Below are 26895 nucleotides of genomic sequence, written 5' to 3'. Positions count from 1 at the left end.
TTATGGACTGATCTGACTGGATCTTTGGAGAAAAAGATGTTCCACAATGGTTGAATTTTGTACCTGTGCCTTTCTCTCATATTTAGAGTCAGGTGTTATATATTGGCATCAATCCATGAAACAGGAATGATCTAGATGCAATGCATTCAACAAACTGTCATGCTTTCTTGATTTGGAACAGTTCAGTTTTGACAGTAACTGGGTGTGTTTGCTTGTTTTTTATTTACTTTGCTACTTTAGGAGTGGTTGTTGGCATATGTCAGTCCTGGAGGTCCTGTCAGGACAGTATTTTTAAATATTTTTATGTTTTACACTGTACGTTTATATGTGGAAACTGGAATAGTTCATGGTATATAAGATGTTTTGTTACAAATAGAACCCTTTTGTTGATAAAGACCAGTATACATCAGTCCTGTTAATCAGTAATGGTCCAGTGGTATTGTACCTATTGAGCTGTATTTTTGGCCTGCGGTTAATAATCTGATACAGTGGTGAGAAGTTTAAACTGTATGTCTTGCAACAATATATGGTCCATTATTTGCTTTTTTTTTTCTTGTGTGCATTTTTTGCATCTGCTGTCTTAAACATGCATTATTCGAAATGCTGTATTACGGAACAAACGTGTATGTGTTAGTAACAATGTTTTGGAGGGAAATCTTTTTACTTGAAAGGGAGGGGGAGTGCTCATTTATTGAAACAACCATAATAAAAATATACCAAACAACATACTGTTTCCGCAGTTAAACCAATGCTTGGGAGCAGTGAACTAATTAAACTAGTAGTTTTACTACCGTCTGCAGTCGCTTGCTGGTAGTACAACTACATTCATATTTGCATATGAGTTCAAGTAGGTAATTTACTTTTGTGTTATTTTTTGGGTAATTTACTACTGAAACTGCTAACATGTTTTTGCTATTAAAAGAAGGTGTATGTGTTTATATTTATTTTATTTATAGGCACCAACCTCAGGGTCAGAAAAGTGAAGCCGATGCAGATGTGCCCTAAACTTGCATTCTTTATAATGACCAGCAGGGGGCCACTCTGGCTGCAAAAAGTTATTATTTGTTATTATTGTTATGTATGACTTTTTTTCAAATGAACTAAATTAAGTACCATTTTTTGCCCGCATGTGACTTTATTTTCCACATGCTAGCAAGTATGTCTTTAGAATCTGCAGTTGGTATTACACAGGGCCTGTTCCTAACCTTTTACTGTATGTCCTCTACGTGACCTCACAGAGCATGCAGCGCCAAAGAGACACAATCAGAAGCAACGGAGGGCAGATCATGGTGAATGACTGCAGCATTGATTACAACAGTTGCCTTTTTTTTCTTGACAATTTTTTTTTCACATTGCTCTGATAGAGTTGTTTTGGAGAAAGTCTGCACACAACCTCCTTAAATCCACAAGGGGGCGTTTATATGTGGAAACTGGAATAGTTCATGGTATATAAGATGTTTTGTTACAAATAGAACCCTTTTGTTGATAAAGACCAGTATAAATCAGTCCTGTTAATCAGTAATGGTCCAGTGGTATTGTACCTATTGAGCTGTATTTTTGGCCTGCGGTTAATAATCTGATACAGTGGTGAGAAGTTTGTTTGATAGATTTGTTTTGGAGAAAGTCTGCACACAACCTCCTTAAATCCACAAGGGGGCGCCACCGCATTTGTTTTCTACAGTCAGTATTGTACAGCTACACTTACTGGGTACAAGTTTTTCTCTGGTCCCACTTGATTGCATGTTCATCTTTTTTTTTCTTTTCTGTCTGTCCTTTACAGAACGGGTGAGGTTTTGAAAAACAACCTTACCAGATTTCTTATGATAAACTGTGTCTACCTGTATCAAAATAAATATAACACGTGTCTAATAATTGTCTATCTTTATGTGTTAATACAGCAGTTTAAAATGTATAACTGATTATGCAATCACATGTACACACACTCACACACACGTACGTGATTTGAGGTTCTGTTTTAATTGTATTGTGTTACACGTAGATGTGTTTCTAATGTTTACTCCACCATTTCTGATCTGATCTTTTTGGCATGCTTTCCCTGCGTGTTAAATGGTTCCAGTTTGTTTAGTTGTTCTTTTTAAATCCACAAATACAGTGACTTTAAGTGAGGATCAAGGGAGGGTAGTAAAGACTAAATCAGTTTATTTCCTTAATGTCAGTACTCTACTATCCACAGTTGGATGTTACAAACTTGACAAGTAAGACAACAGGCTCATTTTTTTAGATGAATGCTCAAGAAACTAAATATTTATTTTTATTGTATGACTTGTGAACAAGTGAGAGATGTTTTAAAAATAAACTAAATTAAGTGGCATTTTTTTCTGGCATGTGACTTTTTTGTTGTAGATTTTTTATCACATGCACTTGGTCAATTTGATCCTCTTCTTTTTTTTTTTAACAAAGTAGTATACACTACATTTTCTAAGTAGATTTAATTAACCAAACTATATTTCTCTCTAGGATAGCTTTGCTTCCAGTGTGAAGCGAATTGGTAGCTTGCAAAGCAGCTTCCCCAGCACTGGTTAAGGCAATGCATACTATAATTTAAAGACTATCATTACTTGCATTACAGTTTTTTTCAGTCGCTAACAAGCGTTTTTCTAAACAGTAGTCACATTTTCAAAACTCTAAACACGATTAGCACAACATCGGTCCTTTGTGGCCATACCATTCACACATTTCATGTTGTTTTCACACAATATGCAGTCAGTGAACACATTTATATAATGCTTACATTTTCTTAACAGACAAGCTATACCTCCAAACAAAATTATGGATTGTTTTTGTATTATTTACAAATGTTAACACACAACATCCCACAATTGCAAACACAATATTCCAAACCTTAGATACAGTGTATCGCCTTGGATAACATCAGATGCGATGTGGATGAAAACTTGTGGCCTAACCCTGAAGATCGCAGGGATTAGATAAAGGAATTTTGTGCTTTTTTTTAGTTCTCCCTTTTTACTGGGCTTTTTGCTGTTGCTTTTTTGTTCATGGATATTTTGTTAACTTTAAACAATACTGTAAAACGTTTTCTGTTGTATCATACTGTAAACAGTATTTCTACTATACCTCCTGTAGTAAACAGTAAAGAAAAAAAAACTGATTCGCTTTTTACTGGAATGCTTTTGAATGTGAACATTACATGTGGATATACAGTACAGTTCCCAACCAAAAAATTTGGCGTAAAAAACAGTGGATTGCATGTTTTGCATGCAAATACCTGTAAAACTGAAACATAAAAGTCTATGCAGTTTTTGTAATGTCCACAATAGCCAGTATTTTGAAACCTGGTGTACTTTGATTGGCTGCATGTTCCTTGTGAAGTGAAAACAAGAGTTATTCTTTGAAAGAATAATTTCATTTTGAGTTAGATGTCCAGTGTTTTGGTAAAGTTAGTGTGTGCAGAGAAAGATGTCTTCTATTTTGAAATGAAGAGTTAGTATATAGTTAACAAAATGTGCTTTTGAGAAGAAAATGATCTATTTGGCCAATTGTGTTTTGTAGGTGTAAGTCTGTGTTAAGAGTTTAGAAAAAGTATTTTAAGTATAGGTAAGCGCTCGTTAGCGATGGAAAAAAACTGTAATTCATCTTTTATACCTGCACGCTAGTTGAAGAGGTTGTCAGCAAGCGAGTGGTGGCAGAAGAAATTGCAGTTTGTCAGACGGTTATAGAGTTAACTTTCTTTGACCTTCTACATAGCATTCAAGTGATAATCACCTAACATTGTGATGCGTACCTCAGGCAATTTCAATTTCAACACTGATGACAGAGGCTGTCTACAGGTTTGGTACTGGATAAAAACTACATTATGGTTGACTGACACTCTTATAATAATAATAAGTTTCATTTTGGCATCGGGCACCACTTAAAGCCCTTCAGTCTTTCTACAAAAGTGGCTGAACTTGTTTTTTGATTAATTTGCATATATTCACTAAAAAGAAATGCCAGATGCAGTTAAGGTGTGGCATGAAAAGTCATAAATATGGAATCTGACATCGTTTTGGCTCGCACACATATAAATATACAGGGTGAAAATCTTTTCTGCAGGTTTTGAATCACCCACACAGTATATTGTTCCGTTACAGTTCCTGCCTTTTTTCCCCGAGAAGAAATTCCATCAAGGCTGCTGGTAAATGGTTTCGGATCACCTATAGGTTTCTGAAGAGTCATTACATTACATTACATTACATTGCAGTCATTTAGCAGACGCTTTTATCCAAAGCGACTTACAATAAGTGTATTCAACATAGGTATTCAAGAGAACTACTAGTCACCAGAAGTCATAAGTGCATCTCCTTTCTGTTGGCACCATTTTTGCAGTGAAAACACAGCCATATTAGAAATTAAAGGGGCAAAGAAGTGGAGCGTGGATGAAGCCTGGAGGCTGAAACGCGCAAAATTGGCTCAAAGCTACCAAGCTAGCTAAGGCTAACAATCTAGGATGTTGCTAGCCGGCTAACATTAACCTTGTGGTCTTTGTGTTTCACTTTTTTGTTGTAGATTTTTTATCACATGCACTTGGTCAATTTGATCCTCTTATTTTATTTTTTAACAAAGTAGTATACACTACATTTTCTAAGTAGATTTAATTAACCAAACTATATTTCTCTCTAGGATAGCTTTGCTTCCAGTGTGAAGTGAATTGGTAGCTTGCAAAGCAGCTTCCCCAGCACTGGTTAAGGCAATGCATACTATAATTTAAAGACTATCATTACTTGCATTAATTCATCTTTTATACCTGCACGCTAGTTGAAGAGGTTGTCAGCAAGCGAGTGGTGGCAGAAGAAATTGAAGAGTTTGTCAGACGGTTATAGAGTTAACTTTCTTTGACCTTCTACATAGGATTCAAGTGATAATCACCTAACATTGTGATGCGTACCTCGGGGAATTTCAATTTCAACACTGATGACAGAGGCGGTCTACAGGTTTGGTACTGGATAAAAACTACATTATGGTTGACTGACACTCTTATAATAATAATAAGTTTCATTTTGGCATCGGGCACCACTAAAAGCCCTTCAGTCTTTCTACAAAAGTGGCTGAACTTGTTTTTTGATTAATTTGCATATATGCACTAAAAAGAAATGCCAGATGCAGTTAAGGTGTGGCATGAAAAGTCATAAATATGGAATCTGACATCGTTTTGGCTCGCACACATATAAATATACAGGGTGAAAATCTTTTCTGCAGGTTTTGAATCACCCACACAGTGTATTGTTCCGTTACAGTTCCTGCCTTTTTTCCTGAGAAGAAATTCCATCAAGGCTGCTGGTAAATGGTTTCGGATCACCTATAGGTTTCTGAAGAGTCATTACATTACATTACATTACATTACATTGCAGTCATTTAGCAGACGCTTTTATCCAAAGCGACTTACAATAAGTGTATTCAACATAGGTATTCAAGAGAACTACTAGTCACCAGAAGTCATAAGTGCATCTCCTTTCTGTTGGCACCATTTTTGCAGTGAAAACACAGCCATATTAGAAATTAAAGGGGCAAAGAAGTGGAGCGTGGATGAAGCCTGGAGGCTGAAACGTGCAAAATTGGCTCAAAGCTACCAAGCTAGCTAAGGCTAACAATCTAGGATGTTGCTAGCCGGCTAACATTAACCTTGTGGTCTTTGTGTTTCACTTTTTTGTTGTAGATTTTTTTATCACATGCACTTGGTCAATTTGATCCTCTTCTTTTTTTTTTAACAAAGTAGTATACACTACATTTTCTAAGTAGATTTAATTAACCAAACTATATTTCTCTCTAGCTTTTTGCTTCCAGTGTGAAGTGAATTGGTAGCTTGCAAAGCAGCTTCCCCAGCACTGGTTAAGGCAATGCATACTATAATTTAAAGACTATCATTACTTGCATTAATTCATCTTTTATACCTGCACGCTAGTTGAAGAGGTTGTCAACAAGGGAGTGGTGGCAGAAGAAATTGAAGAGTTTGTCAGACGGTTATAGAGTTAACTTTCTTTGACCTTCTACATAGCATTCAAGTGATAATCACCTAACATTGTGATGCGTACCTCGGGGAATTTCAATTTCAACACTGATGACAGAGGCGGTCTACAGGTTTGGTACTGGATAAAAACTACATTATGGTTGACTGACACTCTTATAATAATAATAAGTTTCATTTTGGCATCGGGCACCACTAAAAGCCCTTCAGTCTTTCTACAAAAGTGGCTGAACTTGTTTTTTTATTAATTTGCATATATTCACTAAAAAGAAATGCCAGATGCAGTTAAGGTGTGGCATGAAAAGTCATAAATATGGAATCTGACACCCTGACATCGTTTTGGCTCGCACACATATAAATATACAGGGTGAAAATCTTTTCTGCAGGTTTTGAATCACCCACACAGTGTATTGTTCCGTTACAGTTCCTGCCTTTTTTCCTGAGAAGAAATTCCATCAAGGCTGCTGGTAAATGGTTTCGGATCACCTATAGGTTTCTGAAGAGTCATTACATTACATTACATTACATTGCAGTCATTTAGCAGACGCTTTTATCCAAAGCGACTTACAATAAGTGTATTCAACATAGGTATTCAAGAGAACTACTAGTCACCAGAAGTCATAAGTGCATCTCCTTTCTGTTGGCACCATTTTTGCAGTGAAAACACAGCCATATTAGAAATTAAAGGGGCAAAGAAGTGGAGCGTGGATGAAGCCTGGAGGCTGAAACGCGCAAAATTGGCTCAAAGCTACCAAGCTAGCTAAGGCTAACAATCTAGGATGTTGCTAGCCGGCTAACATTAACCTTGTGGTCTTTGTGTTTCGCGGTCGCTGTTTGGTCCTGGTCCTAACAATACTTAACGTTAGAATTTCACTCAATGAAAAAAACTGGAGCACAGACTTCTTCTGTCAATTAATTTGTCACAGGAAATAGTACAATGTAACGTTGCAACTCCAATGAAATGCAATCCCCACTCAGCTCCTTCACTTTGTGCATTAGCGTTAACGTTATTCACCATAAAGCACACGCTTCCTCTTTTCTTCTCGCCAGAATCGTTAACCAAGTTTACGGAAGCCCAAATACTGGCCACCAGGATGCCCAGCATACAATAAACCACACAGCAAGCCTTATTATTTGTCCGATATTTACATGGAGAATTCTCCAAAAGGCACCAACGCCACAAAAACTGCGCCGAGGTTAAGTTCAGTGACTCGATTAGCCAAGGTGACACCTAGCACACAGCTAGCAACTGCGACTTAAAGATAAGATAAGATAAGATAAGATAAGATAATCCTTTATTAGTCCCGCAGCGGGGAAATTTGCAGGCTTACAGCAGCGTAGAGTAAAGTGCACACAAGAGACATAGTAGAAGAAGACAAGATAAAAAAAAAAAAAAAAAAAAAAAAAAAATAAAAAAAAAAGTATTATAAATAAGCAATAAAAACAAAAAACAGTAGAAAAACAACAATAACTGGAATATTGTATTTACAGACAGAAAAAAACTATTTTAACTATTTTAAGTTTTTTAACTATTTTTAACTATTATTGCACAGTGTAATGTGTAATATATTGCACAGGTTTTTGCAAGCGGCCTTTCACTTACAGTTTTTTTCAGTCGCTAACAAGCGTTTTTCTAAACAGTAGTCACATTTTCAAAACTCTAAACACGATTAGCACAACATCGGTCCTTTGTGGCCATACCATTCACACATTTCATGTTGTTTTCACACAATATGCAGTCAGTGAACACATTTATATAATGCTTACATTTTCTTAACAGACAAGCTATACCTCCAAACAAAATTATGGATTGTTTTTGTATTATTTACAAATGTTAACACACAACATCCCACAATTGCAAACACAATATTCCAAACCTTAGATACAGTATAAAAACCTCTGCTTCTGTAATACAGTAATATCAGTTCTAAAACAATATATCTCAGCTGATAATAAACAAACAATTGAATAATTGACACACAGCTGATGTATGTTGGGTATATAGGCTAGGTGCAGGAGTCTCCAACGGTTTTTACTTCCGTATTCCGGTGTGGGTTGGTACGCTTCCGGTCCAGCGTTTGACAGCTAGAGCGTCAAAACCCCGGCAAGTTTGTTTTGAAGAGCAGTATGAGTGTGTTTCGAGTTAAAGAACGGCGACTTGCCTATCAAAAGGTTAGAAATTCAGCGCTATGTTGTTGTGTGCCAGAGTGTTCAAACTCATCCAAATTCAATAAGGAAATTAGCTTCCATTCATTCCCTGTTGACTCCGCGCTGAGGGCTGAGTGGATGAGAACGATCCGGAGAGATGACTTCAACCCTACCAAAAACACCCGGGTCTGTAGTAGGCATTTTAATGCAACAGATATCATTGTGACTGCAAGTGGATTGAGAAGGTTACAGAAGGGAACGTTTCCTGTTCTCTTTGAATGGAATGGGTATGAACGACCTGTACCCAGACCCAGTGTTTGGGATCGGCGTCCGCGGCCAGACATGGATATCCCGGATTCAGGATCTGACTCCGAGATGGAAGTTGTGACAGTGGCACCTGATCACGATTACTGTGTGATTCCAGAAACAGGGGAGAGGGCAAGTGTGTTGACTGAGGAGAACGAAGCCTTGCGTCTTCAAATAAGAGAGTTGCAACACCAGGTCGAGGTGGTACAGCTACGGCAGCGTTTTTGGGATAGAGCGTCTGGTAGGATCGGACGCGGACATTCGTTTCTACACCAGGTTTGCGTCCCACTCGCATTTCATGGCATTTTGGAGATTGGTGGAGCCTGCCGTGAACAGCAAGATGGTGAGGATTACCAGCGCCAAAACGACGGCATCTGCCAGCAGCAGCAACACAGTCTCTCACCAAACAACGGTATGTAGGCTAGAAGAGTTGTAGCCTATGTAACACTAAAATTGTAATTCTATAATAGTCTTCTGATTAAACTCTTTAATAATAACAATAAGTAATTAAAATGTTAGTCTGCAAGGTTACAAAAACTTTTATTTTTTTTCAACAGAAACTTCCACCTATTGACGAGCTGCTGCTCTTCCTGATGCATCTGTCAGCCAGTTTACATCTCAGGGACCTTGCAGAGAGGTTAAACATCTTTACTTTAAATCATTATTAATCATTATCATCTTTATTTAAACATCTTGAATAAAATAAAGCTATAGTGTAGCTGCCTTCTCTATCACTAGCGCAGCGAGACCGGAAGCGTACCAACCCACACCGGAATACGGAAGTAAAAACCGTTGGAGACTCCTGCACCTAGCCTATTGGGTCAACCACAGCTGATTCCACTCTGGCTTAGAATCAATGGCATTACTAAAAGGAGGACTTTGAGGAGTGATGTTTTTGGAAACAGAAACCGAAAAAGATGTCTGGACGAGGAAGAGTTAGAGCAAGGGGCCCAGGGAGAAGAGCAGGCCCAGGAGCAGTGAGAGGTGTAGTAGTGAGAGGAGCAGGAGTAGTGAGAGGAGCAGGAGTAGTGAGAGGAGCAGGAGAAGTGAGAGGAGCAGGAGTAGTGAGAGGAGCAGGAGTAGTGAGAGGAGCAGGAGAAGTGAGAGGAGCAGGAGTAGTGAGAGGAGCAGGAGTAGTGAGAGGTGCAGGAGAAGTGAGAGGAGCAGGAGAAGTGAGAGGAGCAGGAGTAGTGAGAGGAGCAGGAGAAGTGAGAGGAGCAGGTCCAGGGAGAAGAGCAGGCCTAAGGAGAGGGCAAGGTAGAGGTATAAGAATGCGTGGTGGTGGCATTCTAAGGGCTACAAGGGCAGTGGTGAGTGATGGAATTCGTGCCACTATCATTGACCATGTGATAAACCACGGTCTTTCACTAAGGGAGGCTGGTGAAAGAGTACAGCCCAATTTGGGGCGGTCAACGGTTGCGTCAATTATACGCATCTTTCAACAAACCAACAGGTAAGTTTGCATTTTACATGGATTGTTTCTATTCTCACTTGACATGTCAATGAGGCCATACAGTAATGCATATGTTGATTTTTTTTGTCCCTCAAAAGAATGCAACGTCTTCCTCCCTCTGGGGGAAGAGGTAAGCTCCTTAATCATCAACAAGAGCTTGCCATAGTAGATATGGTTGTTGCAAATAACGCAATTAAACTGCATGAGATTCAAAGCAGAATTTTGGAGGACCAAGAGATATTTCACAATATCAATAGCATCAGCCTCGCAACCATTAAGCGGACATTGTCCAAACACAGAGTGCGGATGAAACAGCTCTACACTGTTCCCTTTGAGAGGAACAGTGAGCGAGTCAAGGTGCTACGACAACAATATGTCCAGGTATAGTGTGTATATTCAATTCAATGTACAGTTCTATAAGCTTTGCACTTTTCAAGTAGGTAACCTACTCAGTAATAGGTTACAGTACTGTATGGTATATAGTACTATAATGGCATGATTTACATAAATTTTGTTTCAGAGAGTTATGGAATTGGAGGCCAACCAGGCCCCTCATGAATTCGTATACGTGGATGAGGCAGGATTTAATCTGGCCAAAAGGCGTCGACGTGGAAGAAATGTCATTGGAAAAAGGGCCACAGTTGATGTTCCTGGACAGAGAGGGGCAAATATCACTATGTGTGCGGCAATTTCAAATGCAGGATCACTCCTCCACAAATGTCAGGTTGGACCTTACAACACCGAGCGCCTCCTTGCTTTTCTCGATGATCTCCACCAGCGCCTGGTTCCAGAGCAGGATCAGGAGGGTGAAAACAGGAGGACCTTCGTTATCACCTGGGACAACGTGGCCTTCCATCACTCACAAGCAGTTACAGCATGGTTTGAGGTCCACCCAAGACTGATTCGTCTATTTCTTCCACCCTATTCACCTTTCCTCAACCCCATAGAGGAGTTCTTTTCTACATGGAGGTGGAAAGTCTATGACCATCAGCCACATGACCAGTTGTCCCTCCTTGAAGCCATGGATGCTGGCTGCAGGGACATCACAGTTGATGATTGTCAAGGGTGGATCAGGCATTCCAAGCGGTTTTATCCAAGGTGTATCGCCTTGGATAACATCAGATGCGATGTGGATGAAAACTTGTGGCCTAACCCTGAAGATCGCAGGGATTAGATAAAGGAATTTTGTGCTTTTTTTTAGTTCTCCCTTTTTACTGGGCTTTTTGCTGTTGCTTTTTTGTTCATGGATATTTTGTTAACTTTAAACAATACTGTAAAACGTTTTCTGTTGTATCATACTGTAAACAGTATTTCTACTATACCTCCTGTAGTAAACAGTAAAGAAAAAAAAAAGATTCGCTTTTTACTGGAATGCTTTTGAATGTGAACATTACATGTGGATATACAGTACAGTTCCCAACCAAAAAATTTGGCGTAAAAAACAGTGGATTGCATGTTTTGCATGCAAATACCTGTAAAACTGAAACATAAAAGTCTATGCAGTTTTTGTAATGTCCACATAGCCAGTATTTTGAAACCTGGTGTACTTTGATTGGCTGCATGTTCCTTGTGAAGTGAAAACAAGAGTTATTCTTTGAAAGAATAATTTCATTTTGAGTCAGATGTCCAGTGTTTTGGTAAAGTTAGTGTGTGCAGAGAAAGATGTCTTCTATTTTGAAATGAAGAGTTAGTATATAGTTAACAAAATGTGCTTTTGAGAAGAAAATGATCTATTTGGCCAATTGTGTTTTGTAGGTGTAAGTCTGTGTTAAGAGTTTAGAAAAAGTATTTTAAGTATAGGTAAGCGCTCGTTAGCGATGGAAAAAAACTGTAATTATGCACAACTTTAGGCCTTAATATGATTAAAACGGGTGAGTTAATTAAAAATTCACCCTGTGCACAGTTGAAAGGGGATATTAACTATAACAAAAAAAAACTTTCTTCTGTACCAGGCTGTAAACATGTTTATTTCTGCTGTAAAGGTCGGCATGTTAACAAGGGGGGCTATTGAGAATAGACTCGCGTTTGGAGCACTTCATGAGCACTTCAGCAATGTCTTAATTTTCAGCTTAGAGTTCCTCCTAAACTAAGGGGTTGATGTGCCGCGCAATGCTCTCTTTGTCAATGTGCAGATGTTCAAACAATGGCTCATAGTTATTGAGATATGAGTCACTCTCCCCCTCCCAATGGTGCAATACTGAGCTATGATAGCCAGGTTTCATCTCTGTAGATAAATGTTCCCATGTTAATGAAGTTTCCCACGTTAGACTGTGCCAAGTCCACAGGCCTCAGGGGATCTACAGTTCCAAAATATCTTTATCTTTAACATTATCATTATCTGAATATGTATTATATATCCTAATAAATGCTACTAACATATTACAGTTTTTCTCAGGTGTTAACACACAAAAAGCGAAAATTCGGCACAATTTGCACAACCTTCACTTCATGTACCAATCGCTCGACCCAATTTGGCACTACTTCACACTCCCTTATCTGCATTAGACTCTGACTTTCCTTCTTTACACTCTGATGTCAATTACACATCACCTTGTTGTCAAAACACTACACACAATGTTCAGTTGTTGCACACACTTCTCAAGTAAAATCTCAAAGCATCAACCTACAACACACAAATATTCAAATCTCTAAACATTCAGGTCTGTTGAGCAATTTGCAATCAGGACTGCAGCATAAAAGTGTCTTGAGCCTCTGTTTTGTTTGGTGAACAATGGAGAACTTTGAAGAGATCGCCAACCAGAGAAGGAGAGGGGTAAGAGTGAGAGGAGGAGGAGGAGGAGGAGGAGGAAGAGGAGGAGAAAGAAGAAGGAGAACGGTCATCTCTAATGAGATTTGGGCCACTGTGGTAGACCATGTGCTCAACCATGGTTTGAGCATGAGGGAGGCTGGCCAGAGGGTCCAACCAAATCTCAGCCGCTTCACAGTTGCTGCCATCATTAGAACCTTCAGGATGGAGAACAGGTACGAAATCTATTTGCCTCGTGTACTGTAATACTGCATATCAATAGAATACAGTGTGCTCACAGTATTTGTATTTTGCAGGACTGAAAGAGAACCACACCGTGGAGGAAGAACACACACTTTCACAGCCGAACAGGAGACTGAAATTGTAAATATGGTTCGTGAGAACAACGCTATCACACTCCGACAAATACAAACTAGGATCCTGGCTGACCACGCTACATTCAGGAACGTCCAGACCGTCAGGCCGGTTTACTGTACTGTTCTCTGTGTGTACCGAAATAAAACTTTTTTTGCTGCATATTTGTGTGCTGTTTTATGTTTGACTATGAAAAAAGTAGGCCTACACTGAGACATTTTACAAAAGGAGAAATGGCTCATTCTCCAGAGTCGTTGTCATTCATATGGTGTGTTCCATTTCTATGATTGTGTTTTCAATTTTGCACTTCAGTGTGCTGTAAATGCTTGGTAGTGTGCAGCAAATGCTTAGTTGTGTGTACTCAATGAATGGTATGTGTGTGTCATTTGAAAATATGGCTGTGTGTACCAAATGAAAACACGAGAGAGTTAAGAGATTTGATGACAAAGAGTCATCTTGCAAAGGGAGTGTCAGGTTTAACATTTTGTGTGTGAGGTTTTCAGTTTTGTGTGGGCAGTTTTGAGAAAGCCGTTATTGTTTTGTGTTAACAATTGTGAAAAACTGTAAACCACAGGTATGTGCTTTGAATTGCTTAAGAGTAATTACAAAGATTAGATGATTTATTGTGAATGATGCCAGTGTACTGTGTCACTTTGTCATTAAGCATAAATTCCAGGGTAATAACGACAAGCACAGACAACACAATATTCTTTTTAAAAGGAAGGAGATGGGCAATGAATTAGATTGTGTTGATGAACTGGAAATAATACTAACATATTAGTGATTGATGCTGTAAAATAATTCAAAGTAACTCAAAGTCCTCTACTGAGGACAGAAGCAGGGTTTAGTTGAATCTTTATCAATGCAGCTAAGCGAGAATAAAAAGCCTTGTCATAAGACTTTTCAAGCCGAAAGAACTTTAGTAGATTGTATTCTGACCTTTAACCTTATATTTAATCCCCATCCTCAAAACATTACATTAGAGCTTCTTTTTTTGTCTTATAGAGAAAGTGATAATGACACCATGTAATAATGCATGTTTTTTATTCCTGTTCTATCTTTATTTTGTTGTATAGTATGTGTATTTATTGTCTGTGTAGTTGTATAGTATGTGTATTTATTGTCTGTGTAGTTGTATAGTATGTGTATTTATTGTCTGTGTAGTTGTATAGTATGTGTATTTATTGTCTGTGTCTGTGTAGTTGTATAGTATGTGTATTTATTGTCTGTGTAGTTGTATAGTATGTGTATTTATTGTCTGTGTCTGTGTAGTTGTATAGTATGTGTATTTATTGTCTGTGTCTGTGTAGTTGTATAGTATGTGTATTTATTGTCTGTGTCTGTGTAGTTGTATAGTATGTGTATTTATTGTCTGTGTAGTTGTATAGTGTATTTATTGTCTGTGTAGTTGTATAGTATGTGTATTTATTGTCTGTGTAGTTGTATAGTATGTGTATTTATTGTCTGTGTAGTTGTATAGTATGTGTATTTATTGTCTGTGTAGTTGTATAGTATGTGTATTTATTGTCTGTGTCTGTATAGTATGTGTATTTATTGTCTGTGTAGTTGTATAGTATGTGTATTTATTGTCTGTGTAGTTGTATAGTATGTGTATTTATTGTCTGTGTAGTTGTATAGTATGTGTATTTATTGTCTGTGTAGTTGTATAGTATGTGTATTTATTGTCTGTGTCTGTGTAGTTGAGCTGCTGCAACACTTGAATTTCCCCCATGGGGATCAATAAAGGAATATAATAATTTCTAAATCATAAAGCTAACCTTGCCTCTCAGCCTCTACTACTACACACAGTAAAAAAAAAAACTGCATTAAAACCACTGCAGTAACACAAAATAAACATCTGAAATACCCTCTTTAATTTAACACAAAAGTAACAGCATTTGCTGTTTGGGTAACTGCCCAAAAACAATGTATTTGTGATTTTCAAAGTAAAATAACCAGTCATCAATCCTCGCCATGATATGTTGCAAGATCTGCTTATTTCAGCAGGCAAGTCTGTTCAAGTTTATTTGATGAAGAATCGACTAGCTTTACAGGAGCACTCCAAACTAGAACTGAGCTGTACTGTGAGTACAAAACTTAAATCTGAAAACTCTTTTTTTCTCTTTCTTTCTCTCTCTCTCACACTCACAGCCATGTTTCTAACTTCTGGGGACATTACATTGACTTACATTCATTTCCTAACCATTACCCTAACCTTTAACCAAGTCTTCAATCTAAAATATAGTGATTTAAGTTACTGGATATACATTTTGTTTCAATAAGAAAGGCGAGTCTCCACAATGTGACTGTCAAAAAAGATGTACGGTATGTCCCACAACTGATGAAAACACGCCTACCTACACACACACACACTCACACACACACACACACAACACACACACACACACACACACACACACACACACACACACACACACACACACACACACACACACACACACACACACACAATTAGTCTATTTTTTAAACACGGAGTCTGAGCCTTTAAAGTGTTGCATCTACAGTATATTGAGATTGTTGGAATAGTTTGGGAATATTTTAGGGGTTTATGGGGACTCGAAGTGTTCATTATCAGTATTAATAAATGTACAATCAGGAATATTATGAAAATGTGAATAACCCATTATCATTTTAAACTAAGGTCATTATTATAAAATCTTGTAAAATATCGCCTTTATTTTCACGAAGACAGAGTTCTGCGCCGATTGTAACATAATTGCTCTGTCCAGTTTGTCCTTCTGTGAAGAAGGGTTGCATTATGGAAAGAAACGGTCCCTTCGGGGGAAAAAAACACAACATATATAAAACATTTTCATGCTATGTAATGCATTTTATCGTATATCTGTGTCTTTATCTGTGCTTAAACATATAAATATGTCCTTCATAATGTTTTATCTATTCAGTTAATATCAAATAGTTTCGGTCTCCATAGTTGCACTCAAGCTTAATGCCTTTAGAGCACTTTTGAAAACCCATACTTGTTTTTAAAAAAAAACTTTATTTAGATGAGCTTTCTCCATCGTGCTTTCATACGTTTTTAATGTATTAACAGTTTGCATTTTTACATTACATTACATTACATTACAGTCATTTAGCAGACGCTTTTATCCAAAGCGACTTACTATCTGTTTTCTTCCCCATGCTTGTTTTTACATGAATACTCTTTTTGCATTCTAAAACGTCTAGTGTAAACCTGCAGTAAAATCAGAAACTATTCTCATATTTCAATAACGTAATAGCGTAACAGACCAAACACACACACACACACACACACACACACACACACACACACACACACACACACACACACACACACACACACACACACACACACACACACACACACACACACACACACACAGAACTTTGTACACACCCAGCTGTCAAAGGCTGGACCTATAAAGGTAAACATGAGGTCATTAATGAAGACACAGGCCCTCCCACTCACAGGTACACTGCAGCAAGAACCTGCATTGGTATGCAGTTGAACTTCCATTCGGGTGCATCCAAGGACTACTCTATCAACTGAGGAACTAACGACTGTACGAACACATGATCTGGATAAACTATGGCGACAATACACCTCTGTCTTCTCCTCATGCTGGTAAGAATTAATCCTCTGAACAGAAGGGTTTTAACTATAAACAATTGTGCTGTTCTATTTCTTTGTTTGTCAATGGTTAGATGAGCTATGAAGTAAAGGCAATTTGCAAAGTACAAATTCAATATTAATCAATCATAATGACAACCAATGCAGCAGGCCCAGGTTTGTCTTTCAACATTATAAATTATAGATAACATAATTGATTTTGTCCCTTTTTACCGAGCAGAGCTCTAGACGAGGGGTGATGTGACAAACTGAGAGACCTGAACTTATTACAAATTGTTCTTAAACGTCTTTGTTAACAAATAATCAAACAAAAACATCCTAAATGTACCTAATCTGACATGATTACTGTGTTTTTGCAGTGTTTGGGAGTCCACTCTTCATCTTCAGAAATTTTGAAGCGACACAAAAGAAACTGGATCATTGATTCCTTTAAAATCGACGAAGGCTATAAAGGATCTTTCCCATACGTACTGGGCAATGTGAGTATCTATCTGTACCAGGCTACGTATCACAAGATGCAGAAAGATCATTACAAAACTCACTGCCTTTGTGTTTTTACTACCTACAGATTATAATTGAGAAGAACTACACCTTTTTCGAGATAAGCGGTCAAGGTGTTGAAGCAGACCCCAAGGGCATATTAAAAATTGATGAACGCACAGGGATTATTACAGTCCACAAACCTGTCAACTTTGAGGACTACGAAGTTTTACAGGTTTGAAGGACTTTACTAAAACAGCATTATTACTAGACGTGTGTGTGTGTGTGTGTGTGGGTGCACGCTTCGGGTGTGAAGCAAAGTGGAAGGTTTCATTATTTCCCAATTCTTGCATTGGCTTTACAGCTACAGTTCAAAGCACTTGACAGATCCAGTAGAGTCGTAGACACGCAGCTGGGCATTGAGATATTGATTATCGACGCCAATGATAACCCTCCAAAGTTTTACAAAGAAATTTACGAGACCAGCATAAAAGAGGCAACATTACAAGGTAACCTGCTATTCCTTTTCTCATTTTAATAACAACTTTACAATAACTATTATGAAATGATAATAGAAAATAAAACAACTCCTTTCTCCTGATACTGACAGGCACTGGCATAACTACAGTTAATGCAAACGATGATGACAGAACTGAGAAGTTTAAATTATTTGATTTAAAGATAGTCTCAGTCAGTCCTCAACCATCCGATCTGGAGTTCTACATAACTCAGGCCCCTCGAACTGGAAGAAATACTCAGGCCTCTCGAACTGGAACCATTTCATTTAGAGGGTGTCTGGACCATGAGGTGAGTGGACGCATTGCATGATTCTCTAATTAAAAACTATCACATCTGTTCATCTCAGAACTTCCCAATCAAAAGTGTTTGATGATAATTTATGAGCGGCTGTTCTTTTGAACCGGCCAGAAAGAAGATAAATACACCATTATAGTGGAGGCCAAAGGCCATGGAGAGGAAACACAGTTATCCAGCTCCTGCACCGTCATAATCAACATAGAAGATGGAAATAACCATCTGCCCGTTATAACTGGACAAACAGTGAGCAATAACTTCTTCACGACGAAGGCAATGCTATAATTCAACAGTCTCATTTCACAATTCATTTTATAATTTTTTTTATTCCAGGGTTCAGGGAGAGTGAAAGAAGGAGAGGAAAAAATAATTATTAAACGTGTGCAAGTTTCGGACCAAGACACCGAAGGTACACCGGCATGGAAAGCCAAGTATCAAATTCAAGGAGACAAAAACAACAACTTCGATATCACTACTGATAATAAGACCAATGAAGGAATACTGTCTGTTGTAAAGGTATTTTGTCCAATGATGATTTGGTAAAAATACACAAAACACTTTTTAGTTGTGTGTGTATATATATATATGTGTGTATAACAGTTAAAAAGTTTATAGTTAAACTTTAATGTATTTTCTTCAATTGGTAATTCCTACTTTTTGTAGGGATTTTTGTTTTTCTGTAATGCACTAAAGAAATCGCAGGCTACAAGTGATGAACGTTATGAATTTCCATATATCACCTTTCTTTCTTTTTTTCAGCATCTGAACTTCGAAGATGGTAAAATGAGGAATCTGACTATCAGTGTAGAGAATTTGATCCTCCCTTCCTTTTGTCAAGTGGTGCGACGCACCACCTCTGGTCTATGGGAAGTAAACACTTCTGGCAGTGCGACCGGGACAGGGACATTTGTTCCGGCCTCCAGCCAAGTGACAGTGACTGTGGAGGATGTCAACGAGGCTCCATTCTTCAAACCGCCTACACAAGAAGCTACGGTGGGCGAGAATGAAGAGGCTGGAAAGTATCTGGCTACATTTACGGCAAAAGACGCTGACGGCAACACATTTATGTAAGTCATGAAGATACTCGCTTCATCTCACGGAACAACAATATTCCACATTAAAAGAGATCTTGAAAATGTCTGTGTTTCAGATACAAGAAGGGACACGATCCAGCTGATTGGATTACAGTGGACCCCAAGAACGGAAAAATAACCACGATAAAGTCCTTCGACAGGGAGTCGGAATATGTGAAAGACAATGTATATATGGTCAAGATATTAGCTATCGACAATGGTATGAACTACAGAAGTATTTACACAGTATGTTTTATTGATCATAATTTCTTTATCACATTACTGAAAATGCACAACGTGTTTTTGGTCGCCAGGTCAGCCGCCAATGACAGGCACTGCAACCATGACAATCCATATAACAGATGAGAACGACAATACCCCATTCCTGAATGTGAGCATCTTAGACGTGTGCCAATCTGATGGACTCTCGCTGGCCAACATCACTTGCTCGGACCTGGATGAAGACCCCTACGGTGGACCGTTCACCTTCAGGCTCCAGGAAAAAGAGAAGGGCAAGTGGAAGCTTGACCCAACGCAAGGTGAACTCCAGCTCTGACGTAGCCGAGATCATTACTATTAAGAACGAAACCTCAAAGTCTAGTTTGTGCAGTATGTCGCAATGATTTATTGACAATGTGTCAATTCGTTTTGGATGTACAGGGTATACAGTCAACCTGGTGAAAGAGCCCACAGTTCATTCAGGAGAATATGAGTTGTTGCTGGAAGTGTTTGACCGTCAGGGTGAGAGATCTGCACACAACATGTCAATTACTGTGTGTAATTGCGTGGACCCGGCGAGGCCAAACTGTCGCACCCGCAAAGCTGCCAGCCCCACCGTAGGAGGAGGAGCGTTTGCGGTTGTTTTTTTGTGCATGCTACTTGCTGCAGGTAGGACACATCTCCATAATTGTGAATATTCTGTGAGGATTGTGAGTTTAAAATTTGAAATGTTTTCACACTCATACACTAGCTTCTAAATTAAACTGACATAATAGATTTTTTTTAACATGTTGATTGTGAGCCATTCCTCAGGTAAAAGAAGCATTCTGATATAAAACTGTACTCTTTGATTTGTGTGTTTTTTGTATCCCAGGTCTGCTACTTTTGACTCTTTTCTTGTCATGTAAGAATAAGAACATACCAATCCAAATGGTTGATGATTCAGAACAATATCTGATGAAATTTAACATTGAGAAACCGGGAACTGACTGCGAAGTAAATACTTTTAATTGCATAATTTCAATTGTTTAATACAAAATACATACACACACACACACACACACACACACACACACACACACACACACACACACACACACATACACACACACTTGTTTCCACTTGTTTCCACTCGTAAGACATGTATTCAAATTTTCAACAGGTTGGATTTGAGCCGGTAAAGCAAGGGCACATCCAAAGCCAACTTCAATCACCAGTGATGAAGCCTGTAAGTGATGGAAAATATACATTCATATAAGCCTATGAAGCCAACTTTTCTTAATCTGTTATGCATCATGGCAAACGGGCACTAATAATTATGTTTTTCAGTAACTAATGTGTTGTGTCAAATGCCCAGACAGGGTATGAATTCCAAACCGATATCGGCATAAAGACAAGTGACTTCATGAATAAGGTAAAGAGATTATTTTATTTATTTTATTTTTTATTTTTTTGTTGTTTTTGTTTTTCTATTATTTAGTATTAAATGGCAACATAGATTTAAAGAAAATACAAATCCCATTAAAAGACCGAAACCAGCAATGAATTGATCCTAACAAGCAGTATCTGTGCAGCGTAAGCTTCCCGTAGCGTTGTGTGCCATTGAGCTCCATTGTTACTTAAAATGAACAAAAACACAATGTGCTGGGTGACATATTCCTTTATTACAATAAACATGGGTACTATAGTTTACTTTGAGTTGATCCTGCGTACACCGTCCTGCTGCTGTAAATACTCTGAACACACCAAAACTTTGATTGATAATCTTTTATATATACTATCTACAATTGAGTAATGTTTATGGAATTTATTGAGCCTTCTTTTTAATAAAACGTTAATATTTGTCAAAGTGTTTTTAGTTAACATTTTCTTAAAGAATGAGCTTGGGGCTTAATGTCCCACAATGACACTCTCTTGGTTTTGGTCTTTTCATTAGATTTGTAGAACAGAAAGAAAAATCTGGAATAAATTGGAAGCCTTATGCTTATGTTGGATAGTGACAAAAGGACACTGTTTAAAATGGCTTTTACAGTGACGTGTTGTCAAGGCTTGACATACTATTTTTCCCCAGTTTGCAGCGGAATCAACAATGGATGGAAAATTTGAGCGTGGGGTCTCTTATCGCAGGGTACAGAAATGATTATCATTCTTCTTTTTCTCCTCCTCCTGTTCCTCCTTCTTCACCTTCTTCATCTCCTCCTCCTCTTCCTCATCCTGAGTGACACATCCAAGTTTAAAGGTTTAAAAAGGCAGATATCAAGAATTTTACTGAGCCGTGACATTTGCAGTTGTTTTAATTATACCTTATTTGATTTCTTCAGTCAACAGGAGCCCCATCAACCACAAACACGAAATTCCACAGAAGCTCTATGCGGGTACTGCAATGATTATTATCATTAGTGATATGTTTAGTATTGAATCTGAGTAATGCGCCCAAGTTAAAAAAGACAGATGTCAAGCATTTAACTGAGCCCTAAAATTTTGCAGTTAATTAAAATTCTACCGTATTTGTATTTTACAGTCAATGGCAGCATCATCAACCATGAGGAATCAGAACAAAAACTTGCATGGGGTATCTGCCAACTACACTACTATGAACTCTTTTCCTGTGAAATGTTCTATTATTTCATTTATTTTAATATATCCATAGATTTTAACTTTTCACATTTTATGTTGGATTTCCATCTGCTTCTGGTTTCCCAGACTTGGGGTGGACGCAGTGGATATTCTACATATCAAGACTTTCTAACCCAACAGTCAGTGCTGGTCCAAGTACTAAATATGGTAATGGTTGATATGTAATCAATCCTCCAAATTTAGGGTAAATCTTTTTCCTTTTATAAAACATATTCCCCCTTTTCTCCTCTGCATACTATAGAGGCTGTCCAACCTCCAGGCACCAGGAGAGGAGCTGGTGGATTACGCTCCTCGTGAGTATGCTGAGGAGGGAGACACGACGAACAGCGTTGAGCTTGATGCCATCTCCATCCTTGACATTCCCCTTGACCCAGACTTGGACATGGACCTGGATTACAAGTTCAGTACTCTGGCCTCAATATGCATGCCTAGGGAAAGCACATCCAAAAACAGTATGACAAGGACTGTAATCCAAATGGAAAGCATGGGATGAACACCCCATCATATCTGTATTTTTGACCAAGTAATTAATCCTAAAAGAAATCCTTCTAGTGACTCCCAGCGAGTTCAGATCATTTTTTATGAAGGATTGGTTTATCTTGTTTAGATTCACTAGATGGAAATGATGGCAGATAAATAGACAAAACAACACTATGTCTGAGAAAATATGAAAATTAGAACTTAGTTCATTCCAGGGACACATTTCCATAGTACGCTATTCATAGTTTTCACTATTCAAAAGTCATGTTACACAAACCTTCCACCCTTCGGACTCTAAAGAAAAAAACTATTATGTTTTGAGATTGGCCTCATTTTAGTCAAGTATTTCTTTCAGCAGCACTACCTTTCTTAACTATGATTATTTTTGGATAAAGACATCGTCACTCTTTCTTCTTTCATACAAGCATTGTGGAGAGGTTACTTGCTAAAAACACTGATTGTTAAGTCCTTAAAAGCCCGAAATGGTGTCTGGCATACAAATAATGGAAATAATTTTAACAACAAACTTTGGATGTTGGTATATTTTAAAAGTCAGACAGTAAGGTTAGGATAATCTCCCAATGTCCTATAAAACGGGACTGTTTTTTTCTAGAGGTCACAAAGATTTAGGAAAGCTCACACAGAAATAGCTGAATAGGAATGTAGATCAAAACTGTGCTGATTCTATCTGTAATATATTAAAAAAGCAAACACATAGAGTAAAAAAAGGGAGAACTTGTCTCACAAAGCAGCCTGGTGGGGAAAATGGCTGTGATTCACATTAAGATTAGATGCCTTAGCTTCTAAACTGATGACGCTCTTCAATTCAAAGTTGAATTCTTTGCCAGCGGTTTGCTGGTTAGATAATTACTGTAATAACTGTGGTGGAATTGTATTCCATAAAACACAAATTGTTGTTGGAAGCAGTACAAAGCATGCACAGTTCAGCGGGACTGCATTAGAGACCTTTGTTAGCAATGGAAACATTACACCCTACATGGCCTTCTATCTACAAATGTTACTCAACCTGTTTTCAGTGGGACTCGGATAAAATGTCATTCCTACTTAAAGTGGATGATATTTACAGCAACAATATCCTGGTGTTGGTCAGGAAACAAAAGATGTCAAGTGTGATGTGGAGAATGGATTTAACTTTTTTAGGTTACCACATAAAATGTACCTGATGAATATACAGCATGAGGGCTTTTTTTTTTTTTTTTTTGGCAGCAGCAGCACAAAAACTTGGCAACACAAAGCCACAGATATGAAGCTGGGTACGTGCAGGGCTGGGTCATGGTATGTGGAGATAGGATCTCAAACACATAGTTTACAATGATGACTGGGTTGTGCGAACAGTTGGGTAAAGTGAAAACTTCAAGCTGAACATTTTCAGTCAGCATGGTATACGGTAAAAAGTGTTTTTAAATATTTTTAGATACATTGAATGTAATATTGTAACAGTGAGGATCTAAAGTAATGACGTGTGGGTGTTTCACTTTTCTTTGGGATACCTTAAGACTTATTTAAGGATGGGTTTTTTTTTAATGTTTTTTCATTTTTTTAGCCTTTGCTGTTGATACATAGTACTGTTAATCTGTTTAGTCATTTCATTTTCAAAATGTTAACAATTTTTTCCATACTGCTTCTTCTATGTGAGTGTGAAAATAAATGCAGGTGTGTCAGGTTGTGAATAAAGCTTTTCCAAGGAAGTATGATAAGCCCTGATGCCAACTGATTATTCCATGGTAATGTTAGTCAACCACTGCCAGCTTGTCAAGCCAGTTTTGTTTCTGTGTGTGTGCGTGTTTGTGTCTGTGCCTGTCATCATGGAAAAGTGTTATCCTTAAAGTACCTGCTGTTCTGTGGCCTACCTAAGAAAGGGTTTGGAGCACTTAGCCAGGTGTTTATGTGGTGGCCTGTGGAAAGATATAGTCAAAATGATAATGTGAAGGTGTGGTCACAAAACACTACAGGTGCGTCGTTAACATCAAAACTAAAACCCATCTTAATGATGGGTGTTGCCAAAACAAGGAGGGGGGGCATTGGTAATCACAATGTATGCCACTCTTGCATCACCTCATCTTGTGTAATCCCATCGCAAAGATCAAAGAGCTCTAGTTTTTTTTTTTTAATCAACCTATTCCCTGTAAATTACCGACTCATGCTCTTGACCTAATTAGCAGTTTGCACAAGCACAATGACTCAATCTGTACTCGGTTTGCCAGCAGTCCTTGATTGATGTGTATTTAAAGGTGGAAATATGATCTGTTAGTGCCTAAAATCAAAGGGGAAGCAGTCATTTCTTTGTTTGAAATCTGACTGTAAATTGGATTAGAATGTTCCACCATCAAAAGTCATGCACTGTTAGTCTATTTTTTACTATTTCACTCATGTGAATCATATTCCCGTTTTGAAAAATTGAGACATACCCACAGTAATTATGTCAGCTAACAATGCTAAAAGAGGCAAACAACTTTCAAACTAAGAGCTTCAGAGCTAAAGTTAACCGCTAGCTAGTGTGTAATGTTAGCTAGCTCTGTGGGTAAAATGAGATACCACCAAAAGGCTTTCACAGACTTAACGTCAGTCATTAGCAGTTAATGCACATTTAATTGCCTCCGTTATGTGATAAAATGACTCAAACTAAGATCACTTATTAGTTATTTACAGTGGGTTAGCTGCTTTAACAGGAAACAGACTGCAGGTCAGTGAACACATCCATTTTTAGAAGAGAGATAAGATAAGATAAGATAAGATAAGATAAGATAAGATAAGATAAGATAAGATAATCCTTTATTAGTCCCGCAGCGGGGAAATTTACAGGATTACAGCAGCATAGAGGATAGTGCAAACAAGAGACATAGTAAAAAGAAATATTATAAATAAGCAAATGAGCAATAAAAAAACAGTAAAAAAACAGTAAAGAATCCACAGTAACTGAAATATTATATATACGGACAGAAACTATTATATAACTATTATTATTACTATATATATCTGTCTGTCTGTCTGTCTGTCTGTCTGGTAGCATGAATTGTGACCGTGATAGTATCGCAAAATATATCTTGAGATAGACGTGAGAAGCAGCCAGGGTTGGGTCAGATAACTTCGAAATGTAGTCATTGAAACAAATAGACGCAGCCACAAGAAGTTCAACAAATATATCTTTTTTTCTCTTTAAACATCTTAGAATATTATCAATGCAAATTAAATGCATTTTGCATATTCAGCATTTGCAGTTACTAAAATCAAATAACCTTTACAAAAACAGTACTGGCCCCAACTACAGGTGTCCTGTGCGTGTTGTACGACATCTGAGATGCTAATTCTGTTGTGTACATTTTTCCTCGCTTCTGTTTTTTTTAATCAAAGGCCACATGGAGAACCACTAAGTTAAAATGTTCATCTTCCATTTTCAATGTAAATTAATGTTGTTTATCTTGTAGTTGGCGGTGTGGCGTATGATTATAAATCTGCAGCTCAGCATGTGAGAGGAGATAAATGCGAGTCTGAGAAATGGGCCAGAATTGTATGGGACTATCTTCGTCTGCATCGACATCTGGAAAAGGTGTGGGCCGTCATATGGCCGAGCTACTAGAGTACTAATCTGTATAATGCATACACATTTGGCTCTGCAGATGGGCGGGGGAGGGTTCGCAGGAGGAACATCCAGCTGGAGACTGAGGCTGCAAAGACCGGAGAGAATATTCACGTCTCCCACAGAGTCCTTAAGGAGAGGAACATACCAGGTGGGAGAGCTCTAGCTGTGTCTGTAAATGAGTGCAAAGGGAGCAGTAGAATATGACCACCAGCTGTACTGTTGGTGTCTTGTAAACCCATGAGGGTTGGGCGCGTTTTTGTGCATGACACGAAAATAAAAAAATATCTAATCTAATCTAATCTATACACTGAACCTGTGATCCTGGTTCAGCAGACCTTCATGAAGCGAAGGGTTTATGCCATCTTTGCGCGGCAGTGGCCTGACCAGGTGGAAGCTCACACATGTTAGAGTGAATTCACTCCTGTAAGGCACCTTTCAATTGAGTGGTGCTGGAAATGTATGGGTTTACTGTATGGGTTATGGTTAGATGCCTGAAATAAGATCTGTGGTTAACACAAGTTTAAGAGAGTTTTAGTTTTTCAATATAAAACCAGTAGATACCCCTCTTGTGAATTTTGAAGCTTTTGTGTTCACGCAAGAAAAGTCATAAAAGTGGTCATCATTTGAGAATTTTATTTTGCTAAACAAGACGTGTAAGTGCTCATAAACTTGTGTTTGCCACACATCTTATTTTCTGCAATAAGCCAAAAGTTAATGGTAAAATCCCATTGGCTTTTTTCGTCAGGGAGAACTAGTGCGATGCTAACTTCCTGTTGACTTAGAAAATAAGTCATCCCTGCACCCCTCTATACCCTCAACGCACATCAGCACAGCCTGGTCTCATCTGTTACATGCCTGGTACCGCCTGTGACTCACTTTTTGTGCTATTGTTGTGTGTATCCAAAAGCGGTTGCTGGTAGCTTTCCATCCATACGGTCATGTTCAGGCTT

The 26895-nt window shown here is 38.1% G+C and overlaps 2 protein-coding genes across 2 annotated transcripts; both read left to right on the top strand.

The window, feature by feature from the left end:
* Window positions 1-10196: 10196 nt before the first annotated feature.
* LOC129099506 (uncharacterized) lies at window positions 10197-11227 on the top strand. Its single transcript, XM_054608759.1, has 2 exons — window positions 10197-10271; window positions 10411-11227. The coding sequence occupies exons 1-2, from the start codon at window positions 10197-10199 to the stop codon at window positions 11062-11064; spliced, it is 729 nt and encodes a 242-aa protein (XP_054464734.1). The 3' UTR covers window positions 11065-11227.
* Window positions 11228-16600: 5373 nt separating this feature from the next.
* Window positions 16601-26353, top strand: LOC129099505 (cadherin-like protein 26). Its single transcript, XM_054608758.1, has 15 exons — window positions 16601-16636; window positions 17002-17121; window positions 17211-17357; window positions 17487-17631; window positions 17733-17933; window positions 18054-18181; window positions 18269-18451; window positions 18695-19002; window positions 19086-19228; window positions 19323-19547; window positions 19669-19844; window positions 20585-20641; window positions 22106-22268; window positions 25983-26116; window positions 26276-26353. Exons 1-15 carry the CDS (start codon window positions 16601-16603, stop codon window positions 26351-26353), a joined length of 2244 nt encoding a protein of 747 aa, XP_054464733.1.
* The last annotated feature ends 542 nt before the right edge of the window (window positions 26354-26895 follow it).

Source organism: Anoplopoma fimbria, chromosome 12, assembly GCF_027596085.1.
Source record: "Anoplopoma fimbria isolate UVic2021 breed Golden Eagle Sablefish chromosome 12, Afim_UVic_2022, whole genome shotgun sequence".
NCBI lineage: Eukaryota > Metazoa > Chordata > Actinopteri > Perciformes > Anoplopomatidae > Anoplopoma > Anoplopoma fimbria.
The sequence above is the reverse complement of the archived record's forward strand: the minus strand, read 5'-3'. Positions and strand labels throughout refer to the sequence as shown.